A 22,451-nucleotide genomic window follows, 5' to 3' on the forward strand; every position below is an offset into this window, starting at 1 on the left:
CGCGCATGACCGGAAACACGTAAAAGCGACTTCCGGCGCCGGCGCCGCCATTTTCTGATGCCCATAGAAGGGCAAAGCGCCACCGCAAGTCGCGTGACGCAACTTCCGGTCATGCGCGGAAGTGACTTCCGGCGCCGGCAGCGCCATTTTCTGGTGCCCATAGAAGGGCAAAGCAGCACCAGAAAAATGGCCGGGTAACAATTGCATTCTCCTCCACAGTCATAGCTGCCAAGTATCCCGATTTAAGGGAAAATACCGGGATTTTCCGCCAAACGGGAGACCGCCGGGAAACGGTAAGAAAAAAGGGGTTTTCCCGGCGGATACAGGATACTTGGCAGCTATGGGGCTGGCTCTGGAGAACATACGTTCAAGCAGAGAGAGCCCGCCCCCTGTTCGCCACCGCTGGAAGGGGGAAGTGATGATGCCTACTGGCATGGTCAAGGCTTCCCCCAATACCCCGCTCCTGTTGCCGCAAAGGGGGTGAGGTCTCCGCCTCATGCCCCTCCCTCTAGGAAAATCGCCAAAGAATTCCGCCCAAGGCCTGACACCGCCAAAGTTGTGACGTATTGCTACGGGAAAGGCGAAACCTGCCAATGCAGGAAAATTCCTTTCCGGCCCTTCAACAGCGGCCTTGACGTAGCAGCACCTGTGTATCTGTGGAGAAAAGGTTAACCTGCAAAAGAACATGAATGAAGGGTGCGGAGGGTGGGAGAAGCTCTGGAACCGACTGGTGCTTAGAGGTAAGATTCAAATTCTCTTTGTGTGAGCCGGACAGTCCCTCCCCTTACCTGGCCATCCCCTGGCAACACCTCCCCAGGCAGGATTGGACGCTGGGCTGGGGTAGGCGGAGACCCCTGGCATCCTACCTGGGAAGGCAATGCCAGCTCCGAACTACCAGGGAGTCGCCTCTGGGATCAGGGGGCTGCGCGCGTCCACGCAAAAGTCACCCCCCATTGATGTGTGGAGCAGTCATTCTGGATATATTCAGCAAATTCTGAACGTATGGCAACCCTAAATAGTCTATGTAATAACATTCACCTGCTTTTGCTGGGTTATTGTTTTGTTTTTGAGCCACCTGTTCTAAATCTTTCATCTGATGCCAAGACGAGGCTATTGATTTCGGAACTCTAATGAATTTTAGTTTATTTTCCCTAAACTATTAATGATGTTTTGTTCAGGAGTTATTATTGGCTCGAGTGGCAAACTGCTGGTAGCATTTTTACAAATCCGACAGGCATGCCGAGCACATTCTGAAGTGAGTTAGAAAAGCCAGCTTAAGCACTGAAAACGCTGGTATATATTTAGCTTCCTGCCTAGCCTGTTAGGAAATTAATAGGTTGGAAGGGGAAATTGCCATGGTCAGGCACGATGACTAATAATCCAATTATTATTTCCTTCCTGGGTAGTTCTGGGTACAGCAACAGCAGTGAATTATTCTAAAATTCTACTGAAAATACAGCAGGTCAGGTCAGAAACAAAAATCTAGACCTATGTCTGTCATGATGAGACAGTTAAAGGTTCAACAGGAAGACTATAGCTACTTCCTCTCAGGATTTTTTAAGGGAAGGGCTAGCATTTGCAGAATGCAGAAAGGTATATTTTCTTTTCCCCTTCCCTATTGGGAATATATATATATATATATGTGTGTGTGTGTGTGTGCTTCAAAGGGCAGCTCCCCATTCCGCCCAACACTGCAGCAGCACTCCCGAAGAGAAGGAGCCAGGGGTGACTCAGGTCCAAAGGTGCCTTTATTCACAGTGGTGGGCTGCAGCTCCCTCTGGGCATCACCTTCAGTCCTCAGCGATGCTTATCCTTCTTGCTTGTCTCCCATCTGGTTCTTGCTGCTGTGGTCGTCTTACGAGGCTGGCCCTCCTCATCTAGGTTGCCAGACGAAGTGGCCCCAGACTTCCCAGCGATTTTCCCCTGGGCATAGGAGACAAACACAGATCAACAGAGTTGAGGGTGCAGCAGCAGTGGCCGTTGAAGGAAGCGGAGGTGGCAAGAACCCAACATCCATCCATCCATCCATCCATCCATCCATCCATAGTTCAACTTTATATCCAGGGAGCTCAAGGTGGTTTACGTGGTTCCCCCTTCCTCATTTAATCTCCACAACAACAACCCAAGCTCACCCAGTCAGTTTCATGTGGCCAAGTGGGAATTAGAACCCTGGTCTCCCAGGTCCTAATCTGACACTATGCCACCACTGGCTCTCAGGTGAAAGCAGGGGTGTGCCCATAACACCCCAGTGCTCCAAACAAGTACCTCTCTTTCCCCCACCATTCTCTCTGCTATTGCACATGGCTGAAGGCTCCCCATCCCTTGACTGTTGGTTGCATCCATCTACTCTCCAACAGCCCTGCCCTCCTCCACTGATTTAAAAGTCGAGAAGGCAATTCTTCACTCGGTTAAAGAGAAATCAGGAGGGAAAATTTGGGGTCCAAAGTTCAAAAGTTAGGAACCAATGTTGCATAATGGTTAGAGTGTCAGGCTAAAACCTGGGAAAGGAGGGTTCAAATCCCAAAACCACGCAGCTCACTGGGGGGCCTTGGGCTAGTACCCATCTCTTAGCCTAACCTGTTAACAAACCTTGCAGCTTGGGTGAATTGAGTTGAAAAGATCACACAGTTTTTGGAGTACAAAGGCTACAGGGTGATGAACATGAAAAGAGATAGGATGCTAAACCAGAGGTGAGAAAACTCAGGGCACCAGGCCTCTCTGTCAAGCCCGCAGAATTCTCCCCTAGCACTGCACCCCTGCCCAGCCACACCCTCTTCCTCCCCAGGCCATGCCTCTCACCAGCCCTGCTTCACACCCTCCCTGGGTGTTTTTACCTGGCTCAAACAAGTCATTGAGCTCTGACAATGCCCTTTTGCTTGCCTAGATGGAGTCTAGACAAGAGAGGGGTAAGTGCATGGCAAGTCCCTCGAGTCACGTCAGTCAAGCTATACAGGGCCAAAATTAGCTGGATCTGCCCCCCCCCCCCAGGTGAAAATGAGTGCCTCACCACCATCTGATTTGCCGCTGCCATGCACGACAGGATTGATTCCATGGTTATGGGCTTCTTGCCATCTGAGCTCTTGAGAATCTTGAGGCGGTTTTTCTCAAGGAAGTCACACTGGTTGCGCAAGGAGTCTGAAGGGCAAGCAGAGACGCTCAGTGGGAAGAGGACCCTGCTGCAGCCTCGAAAAGCCCAGCTGGCTGCACCATCGCCCCAAACACAGCGTTATGGCCTGTCACAGTGCATGCAGCAATTGCAATTTCCCAAACGTTGTTGTTGTTTTTAAATCAAACTTGTTCTCTGCTTCACAACCACCCTGGTGAGGCTGGGCCACATCCACTCCATACATTTTTAGCAGTGGCCACCAAATAATCCTGGGAACTGTAGTTTACCACTCAGAAGTATAATTTCCAGCACCCTTAACAAACTACAGTTCCCAGGTTTCTTTGGGGGGAGGTTGTGTGCTTTCAAGGTACGGTGTGGGTGTGAGCATCCCTCTAAGTGCCATTTTACAGAAGTGGGGCCTGAGGCTGTGGGAGATACAGTGATTGGCTGAGCTTAAAAGGCAACCTCTGCTCCGAGTGAGCAACTGGAGAGGCAGATCAGTGTGGAGAAGTAGTTCAGGGTCAGCTTAAGGCCGACCTGGTGTTCACTGGAGAATCATAGTGACATAGCATTCTTCTCAGTTGGAAGGGACCCTGGAGGACATCAAGTCAAACCCCCACCCCAGCTCAGTGTTGGAAGATTACAACTACAGTATCCCTGGCAGATGGTCACCTGACAGATGCTCAGAAGCCTCCAGGGAAGGAGAGCCACCACCTTCCAAGGCATGCTGTCCTGTTGTTGAACAGCTCTGATCGTTCTGAAGTTTCTCTTGCTGTTCAGCCTTGTTGGGTGCAAAGCAATGATGCTTGCAATAAGTTAGAGAGGTGGGATGGAGGCTCGGACCCTGACTGATTCCTTCTTGTGTGACTACCAGCTGATCGTTTTCTCTCTCTCAGGCTTAACTTCCTTTCTGCTGCTGCTTCAGTTAGTGTTAGGGTTGGACCTTCCTTTTAGCTGACCTCATGATTCCATGACGGGCACATGGGAGCTTGTACTCAGAATAGCTTTGTTTACTAGGAGTAATAAAACCTATGTTTCATTATTATTTCAACCAGCACTCTTACCCAACAGATTCTTTCTGCACCCCACAGAGACAGATGATAGATTAGATAGATAGATAGATAGATAGATAGATAGATAGATAGATAGATAGATAGATAGAGATATCTCCAGACCATTCTGAGCAACAGAGAACAAGCCTACTCCATAGCTGGATCAGGCCAATGGCCCATCTAGTCCATTTGCTCTCTGGCACAGAGCCACTTCCTTTGTTACCTTTAAGACCTATACTTAGGCCATTACCAAGAAGCAGCCTAGCTATTCCAATAATTGAGTCCTTGCTGGATCCAAGAATAGAACTGTACCAACCACCACAGCCTAACCACCACCCATAGCTGTCAAGTTCTCCCCTTTTTTAAGGGAAATTCCCTTACGCTGAATAGGCTTCCTTGCGAGAAAAGGGAAAACTTGACAGCTATGCCACCACCACCCCCGCCCTGCCCCACAAACTCACAACACTCTGCTTTGCTCTAGCCTTCCTTCAAGCCACAACAGAGATCCAAGACTCCTAGATTAGACAATAAACCAACATGCAGTCAGTTCTATTTATAAAAATAATAAAAAGATGCTAGGTGTCAAAGTCTGTCTAGATTGGAATATACCACCACTTGGAGATCTAAAAGCTCTGCCTTCTATCCCTGGTCTGTGATTTGCAGGGACAAAAGAACAGCTACACATTGGAATAACCTGCCTACCGTGGTACCTCGGTCTAAGAACAGCTCTGCTTACTAACGATTTGGTTTACAAACTCCGCAAAACTGGAAGTAGTGTCCCAGTTTGCGAACTTTACCTTGGTCTAAGAACAGAATCTGAACAGTGGAAGGGCACTGGCGGTGGGAGGCCTCATTAGGGAAAGCGCAACTCGGTTTAAGAACAGTTTCGGTTTAAGGACAGACTTCCGGAATGGATTAGGTTCGTAAACCGAGGTACCACTATATTGACATCAGGCAGCTGCCCTCACTGTGTCCTTTTCAGCACCTGCTGAAAAAGAATTTATTTCAGCAAGCCTAACCCAGACATGTACAACGTTGACATGTATTTTAACCTGGTTTTTTTTAGCTTACTAAATATTTAAATACTTCTTGTTTTTGACTTTCTCTTTTCCAGATAATTTCATTGTTTTATTTTCCTTTCTTTCAGACTTCTTTGAGGTTTCCTGTGTTTTGGGGTTTGGGCAGTCAAGGAGTGCTTTATATAAATTTCATGAAACAAAACAAATAAATGTTAGAGGAGGAGCCTGGTTGCTGGGTCAGACCAAAGGCCTGTCTAGTCCAACGTTTTGTTATCACAGCGGCCAAACAGGGAGGGGCCTTGACGGGAAAGTCTGAAAGCAGGAGGCAAGTTCAACAGCGCGTTCCTCCTATTTGTCAGGTGCGCCGACTCAGGAAAGCGCTGGGCGAGCTGATGTTATGTGACACCACCATGTCATGAGTGACACCTGGACACCAGGGGGTGCTTTCCGTCCACAGCAGCAGGAGGAGGAGCTGCAGTGTTGCTGACTTGCACGACAGCATCACCTCTGGGTATCACGTACGACATTGTGATATCATGCACGATGTTTGAACAAATATTGAGGGGGCTCAGCCCCCTGCTAACAAATATGGGGGGGTCAAAGGGGTTCAGCCCCTAGGAGCTTACCTTCCAAGTCCCGGACTGCAGAATCCGGGACCGGCAGCCATGTGACACCGGAAGTTGCGTCGGCGTAACTTCCGGTGTCGCTTTGCCCTTCTATGGGCACCAAAAATGGCCACCGCCGGCTTCAAAAGTAGCTTCTACGCATGACCGGAAGTGTGTTGACGCAACTTCCGGTGTCGCCCCGCCCATCTATGGGCACCAAAATGGCCGCCGTCGACACCGGAAGTCGTATCTACGCACTTCCGGTCATGCGTAGATGCGACTTTTGAAGCCGCCGGTGGCCATTTTTTGTGCCCATAGAAGGGCAAATCAGAAAGAAATAAAATGGCCGCCGGCAGGAGAAAATAATGGAGAAAAATGGGAGATGAAGTGATACGGGGGACCACTGGGAAAAGGTAAGTAAAAACGCGGGATTCCCGGGGAAAACGGGAGACTTGGCAGCTATGCCCTAGGAGTCAGCGCCCCTGCTACTTGTGATCCTTGGCAACTGGAATCCAGTGGCACACTGCCTCCAGCACTGTAGAAAATGCATGGCTGGGAGCCGCTGATAGCTTTAACCCCCACAGACTTGTTTGAAACCCCTTTAAAGTCATCCACGTTGGCAGCCAGCAGTATATCTTACAGTACAGAGTCCCATAGTTCAATTCTGCTCTGTTTCCTTTTGTATGTCCCAAATCTCCCACCATTTGGCTTCATTGCATAACCCCGCTGGAAAAGACCCTGATGTTGGGAAAGATTGAGGGCACTAGGAGAAGGGGACGACAGAGGACGAGATGGTTGGACAGTGTTCTCGAAGCTACGAACATGAGTTTGACCAAACTGCGGGAGGCAGTGCAAGACAGGAGTGCCTGGCGTGCTATGGTCCATGGGGTCACGAAGAGTCGGACACGACTAAACGACTAAACAACAACAAGCATAACCCCACTGAGTTTTAATATGAGAGAGCAAGGCTCCCCCCCCCCCCTGATGTGGAGTCCAGCACATCCCAGGTGGGCGCCATTGCCATTCTAAGAGAACAAGGAGGGAGGCGTTCGTGGTGATTTCCAGCACCTCTCTTATCACTGTGAGAGAGGGTGAGAAAAACCTCTTTCTAGCCCCTTCCTCCTATACGGTGTTGCTCACAGGGGAAGGAAATGTAAAAGGGGCTACTTTTACTTGCCCTGACTTCATAGGTTTCAGAGTTGCGTTCTGATACACTGAGAAGAGAAGTTTAAGTCCTGTGAGTTCCTACCCAATAATTCTATTGGAGGGTGCTTGTACATAGGGTGAAAGGCCCGGAAGCTGTGTTCATGTTTCGACCCTGCAAAGAGAGAACCCTGTGTTACTCGCTTTGACACTTTGCAATGCATTTGCAACATGGAACCTGGACTAAGTGCTCTGCATTCCTAGATACAAGTTGGGAGAATGCTCTCGGCTGGTTTCTACCAGCCTGCAGCTAATTGCCATTTGCCTTTTATTTACTTTATATTTATTTATTGCATTTATATCCTGCCTTCTTCTCCCAGGAGCTCAACGGGGCCTACATAGAATCATAAAACCGTAAAGTTGGAAGGGACCCCCAAGGGTCATCTAGTCCAACCCCCTTCAATGCAGGAATCACAACTAAAGTTCCCGGAAACAACTTCCCCAGGCAGGGGCCATGAAGGTTCTGTCCCTAAGGGAGAATCGCCTGAACACACAAGGAAGGAGTTCAAAGGAGGATGGTCAAAATCAGCTCTTGAATCAGCACTGCACCCATCTGCAGTGCAAGGAGGAGGAAAGAGACATAGACCCTTTACGCCAGAAGGACGCGGAAATCCACAGCCACAAAGACCCAAGAGGGGAGTTCATGTGTTCCGTGAAGAGGACTGTACCTGCAGGCCAGCGGAAGCGACACATCTGGCATGAGCAGGGCCAGTGCTAGGGTGTTTTGCGCCCTAGGCGAGATCACCTTCTGGCGCCCCATCCCCCGGCCAATCATACTTCAACCACAGGACGCCAGCCCCCCAGGGGCGCCCCAGCGAGCACAGCCGTGCGGCCCCGCCGGCGCCCTCCCCCCTCCCTGCACACCGCTAGATGGCCGGTGGGGTGCACCCAGCCACCAAGCCCCACGGTTCCGCCGCCGCCACTCACCGCCTCGATTGGCACATGCCCCCCTCCCCAACCCTCCTCAATCTGCTCCCTCGGGGAGTCCCGAGGCAGCGGGACCAGGGCGGGCGGGGGCGGGCAGGCGCGAGGGTCTACAACCGGAGCGCTGGAAGGGCGTGCAGAGTCCTGCGCTGCTTCAGCGCTGTGCCCCTCATTCCCCACTCGCTCTCCCGCCATCGCCCCGAGGGGCGGCCAGCACGGAAGGTAAGCGGCCCCAGAGGCAGAGAGGTGCGAAGGCGGCCCTGCCTGCCAGGTCCCTTCCCCAGCCCCGGGTGGGGTGGCGCGGGTGGTGGGGTGTGGCGGTCCCAGCCTCCGCAAGCGCCTGTTGCAGCCCAGAGATTCTGGGTGCTGCGGCAGGCGCTCTCCTGCCTGTCTGCAGCCCCGGCGGTGCGTTGTTGCGCTCTTGCTCGCCGTGCTGGCGGAGAGGCAAGGCGCTGGCAGACCCCTCGCTCTCCCTTCTGGGCACGGCAGGCAGGCGGCAGGCTGGCCAGCGCCCCCTCCATTTTGGCGCCCTAGGCAACTGTCTAGTTCGCCTTCATGGACGCGCCGGCCTTGGGCATGAGTAAGGAAGGGCTACATGGTTAGAGTCGCAGCTGTCGACTGAGAAAGCCTCGGCTGCACAAATGCCCTGACCTCTCCCCCCCCCAAGTGGACCAACCAGCCTTGAGTGGGTGGGAGGCATGCATGGTCTTGCTCCCCCCTTATGAGCATTCTTTAATGTTTACAATTAGATTAGGAGAAGACGATAAACAGGAGGACCAGGTGCGCAATGAAAGAAAAGAGAGGGAGATTCCACCCTATCAAGCCAAATTTTGGTGCCAAGAGCAGCTGCATTCCCTAACCTGCCCCCTGGACAACCTGCAGATTGTGCCAATTAAACACACACATTTGTCTTGCACCATGAGTTCTCAGTTCGCTCACCCTCAAGACTAGCGTGACACTGAAGAACAAAATTCTACCTACAGTACTAGCATCCAGAACTCTCGTTCAGCCACCCCTCTAGCTTCTGAGATTTCGTCACCATCCAAACATTTCTGAGTATCTTTTGCTTTTACAGGGGCTAGGAATTTGTTCTTTAATGGAAGCCAAGATTCACAGAAAGCCAAATCCTGCACTCAGGACCCTGCCCTGTGCTCTTTTTTTTGCTCTGCACATCCAGAATTGTGGCAGATGCAGCCCTGGCTAGGCTACAGCTGGAGGGAGATTTCTCTGCGGTCTCCGAAAGATTAGAAAAGTCCGTTCCACAAAGCATTGCCATGAAGCACCTGCAGTTATAAAGGGGAAGCCACTGCTTTATATTCCTTGATAATCCCATTCCAGGTGCAGCCCAGGTTGGTGCAGATGGCCGGGAGGCTCTCCATCTCCCATCAGGCTGCATTAATTGGGAAAGTTCTCCCCCTCCTCATTTAATCCCCACAATAACCCTGTTAGGCAGGTGAGGTTGAGAGGCAGAGACTGTGTGGCCAAGTGGGAGTTTGAACCTCCAGCCCCTACTGGCTCTCCTTCTGAAGAGGTAAGCTGGCAGAAACCTGGTACAAGGTGTTAAGTTTCCTCCTAATGAGTAGTTAATTAGCTCATTAGGGGCTTTGCCAAACATCACAGCAGTCCAGTCCGCTTCCTTAGTAGCTGTGGACCTTGGCAAAAAATAGCAAAGTAAATCATCTCCTGCTCTTCCTCTTGCGCAACTGGAAGCTTTGTGTGAACTACAAGAAGCAGCACACATTAATCACACAGATATCGTCTGTCTTCTAAACTAATTGCTTTATTTACAGAGCAATAAAACATCAGCCTCCAGCGAGAGACAAGGCATGACTGCTCTCTTGCCAGGCAAAAAACGAAACCGATTTACACACAGTACAAAGAAGCATTCCCTTATGTAGGAACTGAATTACTCCCTCCTTCCCAGTGGTCAGGCGACACAGCAAACCAGCTTAACCCTTTAGTGGCTCCTTGCTACTCCTCACACAAGGCAACCTTCCCCAATCTGTCTGGCAAGTCTAGATGCTTTGGACTGCCTTTTCCCTTAAGAATTTTAATTTGTAGCCCCCAAGTTTCTGGAAGGCATCAGGTGCAACAGGTATGGAGTACCAGGCAAGAGTCCATGGGGGGGGGGGGAGATCCCATAGCTCTGTAGAAGAGCACCTGCCAAGCATTCAGGACAAAGGAAGCTGCATCATACCAGAGTAGCCCATTGGTCCATCTAGCTCAGGATTGTCTACTCTGACTGGCAGCAGCTCTCCAGGGTTTCGGGCAGGTAGTCTCTCTCAGCCCTGCAGTTGCTATTGGAGTTTGAACCTGGGTCCTTCTGCATCAAAGTCCCCTGGGGTCCGAGTTCAGTTCCTGGTATTGCTAGTTAAATGGCAGGTAAAAGGTCATGGGGGAAGCTTTGCTGTTGACCCTGGAATGCCACTGCTGGTCAGAGCAGATAATACTAACAGTATAGCTCATTATAATATATTGCATAAGTTAAGAAGCAGCTTCCTGATCAGAGGTGGGTAAGTGGCACCTTGAACGAGACACAAGAAATGGCCATTGCTCTTTTGCATATGCCAGCTAAGGCACTCACACACATACCTTAAAGTCCCTTCCGCCGTAGAAGGAGGGGAGATTGTGGGCACCATGAGCCCGAGCACGTGCTGGGGGGATGGTTGCCATCCTCCCAGCCCATTGGCTGGCTCCTGGACGCGGCACTCCCTCGATGCATCCAATCCGGACGCTCCAGGGGGGGCGTAGCTCGCCGATTTAAGCGAGCGCGCGGCCAGGGGTTCAGCCTTTCTTTCCTGACCCCCAGCCGCTTCGTTTTTTCCCGCCCACCCTCCCTTTAGGCAGGGCTCTAATCTTGACATTGCTATGGGCCTCGGTTGGTCACCGTTGAGGGGCCTGGTAGGAATTTTCCCACTTGGCGAATTGGCTGCGACCTGGTGGTTTTCGCCTACCTTGTAGCAACTCGTCACAACTTTGGTTTTTGGCGGTAGGCATTGGATTATCTCTGAAAGGGTACAGGGCGGGGGGGGGAGGTTGTTGCCATCACCTCCCCCAAAATGCTGAAGGGTACTCCCTTAAGGAGTCCAGGGGCGTGGCCATGTCCGAAGCCGTGGTAGGTGAGGGCCCAAGGCACGCCCCCTAATGGTGGCCCCAGGGTGAGTTCCTAGTTGATCTGCATCGCAGGGCTCACCCAGCGGTGGTTAACCCTTCACAGACTGCCAGCAGAGCGGGCTGGAGTCGGATATAGATGGTTAGATCCAATGCCTAAGCCAATACCTCTCTACATCCGTAATCAATAAAGTTGTGGCCTTTTACGCCCATTAACCTTATGCAATGTGTCCTGTGTCTTTATTTATTCTGGGAGGGATCGGGGTATCGCCACACAAAATTCCCTGTTGCGTGCTACACAGAACAACCCATAAAATCAAAAATATACTGGGGTAAATGACCCAATAAATAATAATAATAATAATAATAATAATAATAATAATAATAATAATAAACACTGCCAGCGAGAAAATGAAGCTGAATTATCAGCAGATCAGCAAGCACAGTCAAGGTGCTAATAAAACTTCCCTAAACTGGGGTCCTCCGAGATGTTTTGGGTTACAGCCCATGCTGGCTGAGACTGGTGGGATTTGTTGCCTGAAATATCTGAAGATATCTGAAGAAACTGCCTTTATACTCAGATCCATTGGTCCATCAAGTTCAATATTGTCTAAATTGACTGGTAGAGGTTCTCTAGGATTTGGGGCTGCATATATTCCCTACCTAGAGATGAACCTGGGACCTTCTGCATGTAAAGGAGATGTCCTGCCACTGAGTCACAGCTCCTCCTCAAAAGTTTGGTGGGTTTCAGGCTGTTGGGGGGGGGTCCCCAGCCCTGCCTGCAGATGCTGGGGATTGAACCCGGGACCTTCCGCTTGCTACCTGCTCCTTCCTTATGTTGGAGAAGGATGAGTTAGCACAACACAAGAAAACACAGCAACACCCACAGAGGAAATGTCAGGTTTCATTTTTAAGTTTATAGACCTTATGACTGCATGGGGCAAGAAAAAGTAACAGCAATTCAAGAGGCAGCTCTCTGTGTTTGCTTTGAAGCAGTTCTGCCAGCTGTGCTACTGTACCAGTGGGAAGCCTGCATATGTCTTCCCCCACACCTTTGAGAAAGGGAATATTTGGAGCCAAGGAAGCGATGACTTTCAGGAAGCTGTGGCTACCACCTGTAGAACTAGCTGTGCAGGTGGGGGAGGGGGCATTCTAGTCCTTGGACATACCTGGTGCGCCCCGCTCCACCTTACATATGTAGTAGGTCATACGGGGAGTGAGGAACTTGCTGGCACTGTCTTCTGGAATCTTGACTAGGAATAGCAGTTTCAGGGTCCCATTCTCTTCACACAGGTCAATGGGGTCTGAAAAGGGAACAGAGAGATATGGGGGCAGTAGAGTGGGTGGGTTTGCCTCCTTTCCTCTGTGCATAGCTGCCAACTCTCCCGTATTCCCCAGGAAACCCCCGTTTTCCCAGCTGTTCCCCGCCGAAAAAACAGATTTTTTTGTTTTTCCCCGGTTTATTCTGGTGCGACAGCCATTTTGGAATTGGGCGGAGCATGCTCAGAAGCGACTTTTGATGATGCTGTGCCCAGTTCCAAAATGGCTGCAGCGCGACTTCTGGTGCGACAGCCATTTTGGAACTGGGCACAGCAGCATCAAAAGTCACTTCTGAGCATGCTCCGCCCAATTCCAAAATGGCGGCAGCGCTACTTCCAGTCTGCTACTTCCGGTCCGGTCCCTTATTTCTCAGGCTGGAACTTGGGAGGTATGCCTCTGTGTAAGCAGGGACTTTGCCTCTTTGTCAAAGAGCGAGCTGGCAGTAAATCACAGCATTCAAAGTTGGTGATTAACTCTTTATTGGCAAAAACACGACCATCACAGACTTGGCTGTCAGGCCTAATCATAGCTGCCAAGTTATCCCTTTTTTACAGGGATTTTCCCTTATGCTGAATAGGCTTCCTCGCGAGAAAAGGGAAAACTTGGCAGCTATGGGCCTAATGATCACAGCAGCTCATCCCTTGTAGTTTTTAACCCCTAAAAACCAGTTGCTGAAACTGAAAGTCCCTACCTCCCCACAGCCATCTAAGTCCCTTCTACACCAGGGTTTTCCCCAAACAATTAGAGACTACACCTGTGTGGAGCCTGCTTCTGCTCTGCCCATTTCAGCCCTCTTCTGGGGCTAGGAGACAGGAGGAGATGGGGGTTTGTTGCAGCAGGAGGGGGGGGGACATCTGTGACTCTTCATAAGCCTGATTTATCTCTGCCTCATGGCCTCCCTCCTCTTCAGCCTCTGCTTCTGGTCTTCTCCCTGCCACAGACTTTCCCTGTGCACTAAACCCTCTTTCCTCTTTAGCTTCTGACAATTCCTCTTCCCAGTCTCACCCCACTTCTCCCTGTGACTACTCATTGTCATCCCACCACCACTCCCCAGGCTCTGAGCCCTGTTCCCTTGGGGGTTCCCCAACTGGTTCCTCCCACCATTCTTCTGTGTCCAACAAGTCCATGACACTCTCCTCCTTTGGTCAAGGGCTGTGGGTCAACCCCATAGCTGCCAAGTTTTTGCTTTTCTTGCGAGGAAGCCTATTCAGCATAAGGGGAAATCCCTGTAAAAAAGGGATAACTTGGCAGCTATGGTCAACCCCCACAGAACACAACTACGCCAGGAGTTTCCTGTTCTCAGTCTTGCATTATACGCTCTTGAAAAAGTACCATAATTGTGGTTATTTAATTGCCAGCTTTCCCCTAGGGCCTGATCTACAAACATTTAAAGACAATAACAATGAAAGCAGCATACTTCAAATCGTCAAATTTATTCAGAATGTGGCTCAATGCAAAACAGAGTATAAGTCTTTAGTGGAAATGCAGAAGTGTGCCCAAGTCCTGAAAGGTTCAGGCAAGTAGAAAAGGGTTGCATCTGGATTGGTGGTGACTGGTGTCCATTAGGACTGGTAGGGCTCAAAAGCACAGAAAACAGTAATGGCTTCCCCGGCCTAAAGGATCCTGGGAACGGCAGTTTGTTAAGGGTTCTGAGAGTTGTTAGGAAGTCTCTATTTCCCTCACAGAGCTACATTTCCCACATAATTTAACAATTAATATGTTTGATACAGAAAGACTATTGCTGATATTTATTATTAACTAGCTGTACCTGGCCACGCGTTGCTGTGGCTCAACCAGGCTTCCATTGAAGGTAGGGAGAGCCCCCTCCCCCCACCTTCAGAGTCCCCCTTCATTTTGGAGACATTCATCCCCCCCCAAAAAAAATTCATCCACCCACACGCGTTCTGAAAAATCCCCCACCCCGTCCTGACCCATTCATCCTAGGTATATAAAAGCACCCCCGTATTCGAATGCAATGTTGTTTCAAGATTTTAAAGCAATCGGTCCGGAACTTTCGGAGATTATCGATTTTGAACAAACGAACATTTACATTTTTATTTATATAGATAATAATAATTAGAGAAGCCATTTTGGACTTTTTGTGTAAAAAGGAAAATGAATTAATCTATTTGGGTCAGAAGATTTGGAAAATATTGCCTTTCATCAATTGGGTACCATTCTACAATGAATATTTTGAGTAATTTCTTGCTGACAGCAAATTGGAAATCCTTTTTATTTTTATTTTATTATTTTCTTTTCTTCTATTTGGGTTTCATTTTGGTATTTTCCTTCTTTGTTTCTCTGTTTTTGTTTTTATTTAGATTAGTTTCTTATTGTATTATGTATTGTATTGTATTATCTTATTGTATTATGAAAAATATTTAATAGAATATTCTTCTTTTTCTTCTTCTTGTTTTAAAAAAGACTTTAACAATCAATGTTTATTCCCAGAGAACTCTTGAGAATTACAGCCCTGTGAGGGTATTAGGGGTCTCCTAACAATTCTCAAAACCCTGAACAAACTACAGTTCCCAGAATTCTTTGAGGGGGGACCCCTGACCACTAAAGTGATACAAGTGCTTTAAACATATAGTAGGATTGCATTTTTTTTAATTGACTTGCCTAAGATCCAGGCACCCAGGTGGCACTGTGGGTTAAACCACAGGGTCTAGGGCTTGCTGATCAGAAGGTCGGCGGTTCGAATCCCTGCAACGGGGTGAGCTTCTGTTGCTCGGTCCCAGCTCCTGCCCACCTAGCAGTTTGAAAGCACATCAAAGTGCAAGTAGATAAATAGGCTGGAAGGTAAACGGTGTTTCCGTGCGCTGCTCTGGTTTGCCAGAAGCAGCTTTGTCATGCTGGCCACATGACCCAGAAGCTGTCTGCGGACAAACGCCGGCTCCCTCGGCCTATAGAGCGAGATGAGCGCCGCAACCCCAGAGTCGGACACGACTGGACCTGATGGTCAGAGGCCCCTTTACCTTTAAGATCCAGGACAAAGTGCTGCTTTTCGGAAATTTTCTCCACATGTCTTCCTTTCCAAAAAAATAATCATGGGAACTGCATTTTATTAAGGGTTCTGGGAATTATAGCTCTGTGAGGGGATAAACTAAGGTTCCCAGGATTCTTTGGGGGAAGACATGCAGTTTAAAAGCATGGTAGGTACACAGACTAAGGAGGAGAGAGCTGGCGGCAGACAGCTGGACTACTTGTAAGTAAGAAGATGGTAGGTGCGGCCCCCTAATGGGCCAGCCTCCACACGCTGACATCAAAAGACATTCAACTCTGCACCATGCAAGCCTCCCTGGGGAAAATACGTCAGAGATGGGGAGCCATCCCCTCAAAGGTCCTGCATTCAAAAATGGTGTCCAGTTTTATCCAAAAATAGATGAAAACCTGCTTGAACTCAGGAACCATCATGCAAAATTTGGTTATGATGTCTTAAAAGGCATCCAGTTGTGTAGCAAACAAACAACCTTCCAAAATATATAGTAGATTTCATATCTAAAAACAATTAAAACAATTTATATATCCAAAATAATCAGATGAATGCAGATGAAAAATAGGATTTAAAAATCTCCACTTGTTGAAACAGGAAAGTTTGCCACAGGAGCTGAAAAGAAAATGGGAGTTCCAAAGTACATATTCTCAATAAAGGATGGGTTAGGGACCTTCATGGGTGGCCAGGTTCTAGTCCTTAGTCAACAGAGCCCAAGGGTCTTCCTTTGAGTTTGTACTTCTGGTACATAGAAGTCACAAGCAGTGTGGACACAGGTCATTTTCCACCTGGAGATAAGATGGCATGTCATTCCCCACCCCCACCCCGACCCAGCACTACCTGTTGCAGGATCTGTAGTACAGTCAACCAAAGGGAAGCAGTCTTTGTTGCCTCCTGACCACCAACTGGGCAGTGTTTGCCGCTCCACTTTCTTTGTGAACTCATCTCACCTGTCCTGTGCAGTCCCACCTTGTCGCGCAGGTAATGCATTAGGAGCAAGACTGAGCAGTTGATGTTCGCCAGCAGTTGTCGTTGGTCTGCAAGAAGAGGAGCCAAGGATGGTTGCTATGGGCAGCAGACCCAATGCCTGAGCCAAAAACCCACCTATATCTCTAATCAATAAAGTTGTGGCCATTTCTAATTCAGATCATTGTCTGCCCGGGCGGGGCCCCACAATAAACAAAAAAATCACTGGCTAGAAGAGACACTGGCCTGCTTTCCATGAGAAAGTCTCCCCCAACCCCCAATGTTTTCTATCCAGGCAAGGCTAGGAGAGACCTCTGACTAGCATCCAGGACAGCTGCTGCCAGTTAGTGTGGTCAGTACTGAGCTAGATGGACCAATGGCCTGGCTCAGTATAAGGCATCTTCCTCTGTTCCTACGACTCATTTCTATTAGGTTCCCCCTTACCTCCATATTTAATGCAGATAAACATTCCCCAAATCCCCTTGGTTCAGCTGGGCAACTCTTGACCAGCTGAACCACCCTGGAGCCATTGTGACACCTCAGAATAACCTCATAATGAGAGCCAGTGTGGCGAAATGGTTAGAGTGTTGGACTAGGACCTGGGAGAACAGGGTTTGAATCCCCACTCGACCATGAAGGTAGTTGCCACATTTTGAAGAGCAAAAAAGAGGACGCTATGATGTCTCTCGTTTTAAATATCCCTACTATATGTAGGCTACAGAAGCTGTGATCTATTGCTGGGGTGGGGGTGGGGGGGAGCTAGAGAAGAGAAGAGGAAATCAAGTCCTCAGCCACCAGTTATGTCTACATCTCATCCAGAAAGTATAGACATTTTGTATAGAGAAAGTATAGAGACATTTTGGCAAATTTTTAAAATCCACCTGGACAGAAATTTAATCCCTGGAAAAGAAGACGTGTCCTGGAAAAAGAGGGCAAATGGCAACCCTACATGAAGCTCCCTGGGTCACCATCTCTTAGCCTAACCTACCTCACAGGGTTGTTGTGAAGATGAAATGGGGAGGAAGAGAACAATGTGCACCACCTTGAGATCCTTGGAATATAAAGGTGGTATATAAATGTAAATAATAATGATGGTGGTGGTGATGTTGATGGAACACAATTGCTGTTGCTCACTTTGCTTGCTATGCTGACACTCCCTGCTCGGTCACCCTGCCCGGGCCGTGTTAAGAATTTCCCATGGCTGCTGCAGCAACTGTGTTTCAAACTTTTGCATCTACATCTCTCTCAGCCTGTTTTTCAGATATCCAGGAGTGTCATGAGCTGAACTTGCTCTCTGCTTGCAAGCGCGATGGGGCCGTAGATCTGGAGAATCTGGGCGATGCCAGCAAAGAATCATCACTTGGAGAATCATCATGACCAGATATGGCCTGCAGGTGAGAGGGTGGATGAAATATACTCCGGAGTCCTGCAGTGATTCCATGCTCTTTATTGTAGCTTGTAAAACAGTGATTGAATTTCCCACCAAACCTTAGGCTTTTATATACATTATTTAAACAATGAGTCCCGTCTGATTGGCTGATTCTGCTTCCCTCCTGGAGCCTGATTGGTCTTCTCCTGCAAGCCAATCAGTTGTTGCATTCTATGATCCTACATGCCTATTGTTCTAGGATCCAAGCTTAGTACATAACACCCCTCCCTTCTAAGTTCCCGTTGTGCCCGGAAAGGTTAGTCATTGAGGTATGCTGGTCACCTACGTATGTGCTGTGGTCTCGGGTGTCTCTCGGTAGGGGTTCCTGGTTCTGGCTCTTGTTCCAGGGCTGCCGGCTGTGACGGGGCTGTTGGGTCAGGCGCCGCTGGTCTACTCAGTCATGGCTCTGGTTCCTGTGGCTGCTCGGCCTCAGGGGGTCACCTCTGGACTTTCTAGTTCTGGCTCCCTTACCTGCTCCTGCTGCTCTATTCAGGGAACCTTGCACGTCTTTGTGCGAAAAATGCACTAATGCTCTAACTCGAGACCATGATGATGGCACCAACGCCACTTTGCCTTTGCTGTGCTAACTCTCACTCGAGTGGAAGGGACATTAGAAGTAATTTGTAGCTGGTGCATTAAATCAGTCATTAATTCCTTTGTGAGGATTTTTCCCCCTCCTCTTGATGGCTATGTCTCATTCCAAGAAATAGTCTTCAAAACTCTTCATTCCCATAATTCAATGAATAATTATGCTCTTCACGGGCTTTAATCACGGTCAGACCATTATCTTCCTCCGCCTCTTAACAATTTTTTTTTTATAATTTCAATTAATTCTCCACTATCAGCTGATATGCTTCAAGAGTCTCTTGTGGAAACAGGCAGCCTGATTAAGACTGTAGTATCATCACAAACCTCAGTGTTTTTGTTTGGTTTTAAGCTTTTTCTGTAGTTCTCCAGTTTCTTTCCTAAGGTTGGTTTTCTTTCCACTAGGGAACAATTTTCCAATGTCCCTAGTGCAGGAAGTTCTCTAGAATGCGGGTTTGATCCGCATCTTTGCATATAGGACTCATTAAATTACACCACAAGGTAACAAATGTGAATTCCTCTTAACAGTGTGAATAATTTCAACAGAACAAAGTAAGTGAGATGAAAGAAGAGGAATGTGCTTCTCAGGCTGGAACTAGGACCAGTTGTTGAGCTGTTTAGGAAAACACTGAAATTGTTGATTATTTTTTTCTAGGAAAAAACCCAAGTCCCAGTTAGGTCCTCTCCTCTACACCACTGACACCTGGTAACATTGAATAAAAAACCAATGGCTGGCCCAAGGCATTTTGGCACCTGAGGCAAATCACAAAATGGTGTCGCCCTCCCTGGTAACAGAACAAGGACCCTTTTATCTTGCTCCACCTAATGGAATTGCACTTTGACCGTATATCCCTCACCTGCAACGCCTCACTTCAGGTTTTTTTTAAAAAGTTCTCAGTTTTTTAGTATTAAAACTATGAAATTTGAAGATGGATTAAAAGTCTTCCTCTTCTCCTTTTACATAAAAAGACATCTACCGTATCTTGTTCAGTCAGCCCTGAAGTGCAACCGGTCGTCGTTACCCTTAAATGTCAAACCAACCTTCCTCTACTATTTAGTAATGAGATATTTACTCTGCTGGTGTTTTTTTGTGTTTTTTTTTAAGCGATACTGTGATCTTGACTGGTAACAGGAATATGAGGGCATCAAATGTTTCCCTAGCAAGTATCGCTTTCAGAAACTTACTTCGGAAAGCATTGCTTTCAGGGGTTTTTACGGTAACGCAAACCTGCCCAAAAGAAAGTAGGCTATCTTTGGTGTGCATGGATGCATACTGGATTGCGGCTAAAGTTTAGCTTCTGGGATCTGGAAATACTTCATTTAGGTCTTAGAATGAGATTCCCAATTTAGACTGCATATAATTCTAAAGAGACACATACAGAACCTAGTACTTTCCAAAGGTTGCTAGACTGTGGCTCCCATAATTCTCTTTAAATGGGCACCAGGCGTGCTTTAAATATATGGAGTGGATTTGCCCTTAGAAAGTGTAACTTAGGCTCTCCAAAATGGAAGAATTTGTACACATCCGTCTTTTATGTGAGCGTAGAGAATCATGCAGAGCAAGCCCCTGAGCATATTTACTCAGAAGCAAATCTCACTACGTTCAAAACTATTTACTTCCTTTTAACTGTGCATAAGTCTGCAGCCTTAAGATACGGAAACTCTTTTTTTTTAATCTACTTTTTATTCATTTTTTGAATATCCATCTCTTTTTTGTGATACTATCAATAAAATGAATTTCTTCAAGGAAGAGTGGGATTAGGGAGGTCAACGAATATATGTAAATGAGTTCTTTTCTAATAATATTTTTTAGTGATGGAAGAAATATAGTGGGTTGGATTGGATATTTTATTTTGAGCATGTTAAAAATGTATTTTTACCCTTGAGTAAACTTAAATGCAAAAGACCCAAATAGAGTTTAATACAAGATACGGAAACTCTTATGCATTTGGCATTACTAACTGACGTAATTATTTATCAATACTAACGGGAGAAATTAAAACCAGGCATCCTCTGGCCCTTCAGATATATAGCTGGGAGTCAGTACCAGCCAGCCATTTAATACCTAACCTGAGAAACACGATCCTTTTTGCCTTTGCTCTTGACCTGCACATTTCTATTTCTGGTTCTTCTCTTAAAACATCCTCCTAGATTAGTCAAAACATATCTTTCCATTCAAAAAGCACTCTGATTTATGGCCTTAAACAAGCTGACCTTGACTCACCGCATTATAAAAAGGGCTGCATCCTCTTTTCTCGCTTATGTATTTTTACTCTAGTAAACATATTACCGTGTTTTCAGACGCTGACTCATTTCTGTTTATTAGTTTATTCTGTTTATTATTATATTAATAGTTAATTAACTATTAACATTAGTTAATAATGTGTTCCGAGTGCAAGTGAACTATCAGAATTTGCAGACTAGTACTTGTCACAGCACACACACACACACCCCACTATTGCTTTTTCTCATTTCCCAAATTTTAATTCTTACTAAGGTGTAAAGGTAATGTACCCGTATTTACTCAAGTCTAACGCACACCTCTCTCTTTTTTTGGCCAAATCGCATTGCGAAAATTAGGGTGTGCATTAGATTTGATGGTGCATTAGACTCGAGTAAATACGGTATATATTTCTTAAGGGCTATGTCAAGTATTATAGTGTCCTTCCTCACTGGAAGGACAGATCATGAAGCTGAGGCTCCAATACTTTGGCCACCTCATGAGAAGAGAAGACTCCCTGGAAAAGACCCTTATGTCGGGAAAGATTGAGGGCACAAGGAGAAGGGGACGACAGAGGATGAGATGCTTGGACCGTGTTCTCGAAGCTACAAACATGAGTCTGACCAAACTGCGGGAGGCAGCGGAAGACAGGAGTGCCTGGCGTGCTATGGTCCATGGGGTCACGAAGAGTCGGACACGACTAAACGACTAAACAACAAACAAAGTATCCAGACATTGTACTTCTTGGTGTATGAGTTGCAGCAAGGTTTTCACCACTTATTCTCCTCAAAGCTTGAGTCGTGAACTCTGCTCTAGAGGTGATCTGGGGAACGGCTCACTTGCACGTACGTTACGAGATTTTTTTCAATGAATCCGGGGACACTTATTGTTCTCTACATACATGTGAATGCTGAGAAGGCTGTAAATCCGGGGACTGTCTGGTAACCTTAGCGTATGTCCTCCATTCATTCCAATGGGACTTTGTGCTGGAGTTGCAGGCAGGCCCCATTGGAATGAATCGAGTAACTGCTGCAGCTGTGCAGTTAAACTCAGAGAGACCAACTGTCATTCTTGCTTCTTGCCTCGTTCTTGCCTCATGATGTTGTTCAACTTTGCCTGAAACAGTATGGTATGGTATGACCGTTTTCGTTATTTCTCAAGCTTTGTTTGGCATAGACGTGAGCCGTTTACTTTGCTGAAAGAAAAGAAACTGCGTAAGAATGGTGGAACTGGTCATTATCTGGAAACTCACATACTTCCAGCTTCCTCATTAAAGTATCCACAAACTCAACTCCAACAAGTTTCTGCCCATCAGCTGAGGATACCCGAATGCCCACACCACCAACAGAAGATGACATATCGTGGTTAGAAAACAGAACATCTTCAAAATTTCCCTGGAGACTCCCTTATATGCCAAATACCACTCTCCCTCCTTGGTGGATTTATTTCCCACCTTATTCTTATACACCTCAGCCCTGTAGCGACGAATTAAAAGCAGATTCCTCAAAAAAGATTCAAAGTTCATCTTGCTAAGCGCAACACTTTCAAGTTTCCGGTTTCCTTGCGCCAGCATCTTGAAGACGTTGGCCGTGGCCATCAGTGCATCCCTTCCATGCACCGTATAGTAGTCACCGCACTCAAAGAAGCGCACGGTGGTGTCCAGCTTGTTAGGGAGCGCCAGGATGGCGCGCACAAAGCCGCTCTCGGTGTTCGCCCCGTTGGGCCAGCATGCCTCGTGCACCAAAGTCGAGGGGGAGCCGCCGACAGCAATGTCCACCGAGACCGCCAAGGCTGTGTTGAAGTTGGACGCCATGCTGCCAGAATCTCCTGCCAACCGAAACAACCGCCCCGCTTACTGGCCGCACCTCTGCCGACTGCCACGCCGCCCTCTCAGCCGCCGCAGCGAGTCTCGTGC

General features: G+C 47.8%; 1 protein-coding gene across 1 annotated transcript; it reads right to left on the minus strand.

The window, feature by feature from the left end:
* Positions 1 to 1,730: 1,730 nt before the first annotated feature.
* Positions 1,731 to 22,349, minus strand: LOC118089947 (uncharacterized protein CXorf65 homolog). Its single transcript, XM_088675992.1, has 6 exons — positions 22,079 to 22,349; positions 16,286 to 16,372; positions 12,190 to 12,324; positions 7,032 to 7,100; positions 3,008 to 3,135; positions 1,731 to 1,923 (listed from the first exon to the last, which is right to left on the minus strand). Exons 1-6 carry the CDS (start codon positions 22,347 to 22,349, stop codon positions 1,798 to 1,800), a joined length of 816 nt encoding a protein of 271 aa, XP_088532118.1. The 3' UTR covers positions 1,731 to 1,797.
* Positions 22,350 to 22,451: the final 102 nt, after the last annotated feature.

This window comes from Zootoca vivipara, chromosome 8 (genome assembly GCF_965207765.1).
Source record: "Zootoca vivipara chromosome 8, rZooViv2.hap1.1, whole genome shotgun sequence".
In the NCBI taxonomy this organism is placed as follows: Eukaryota; Metazoa; Chordata; class Lepidosauria; order Squamata; family Lacertidae; genus Zootoca; species Zootoca vivipara.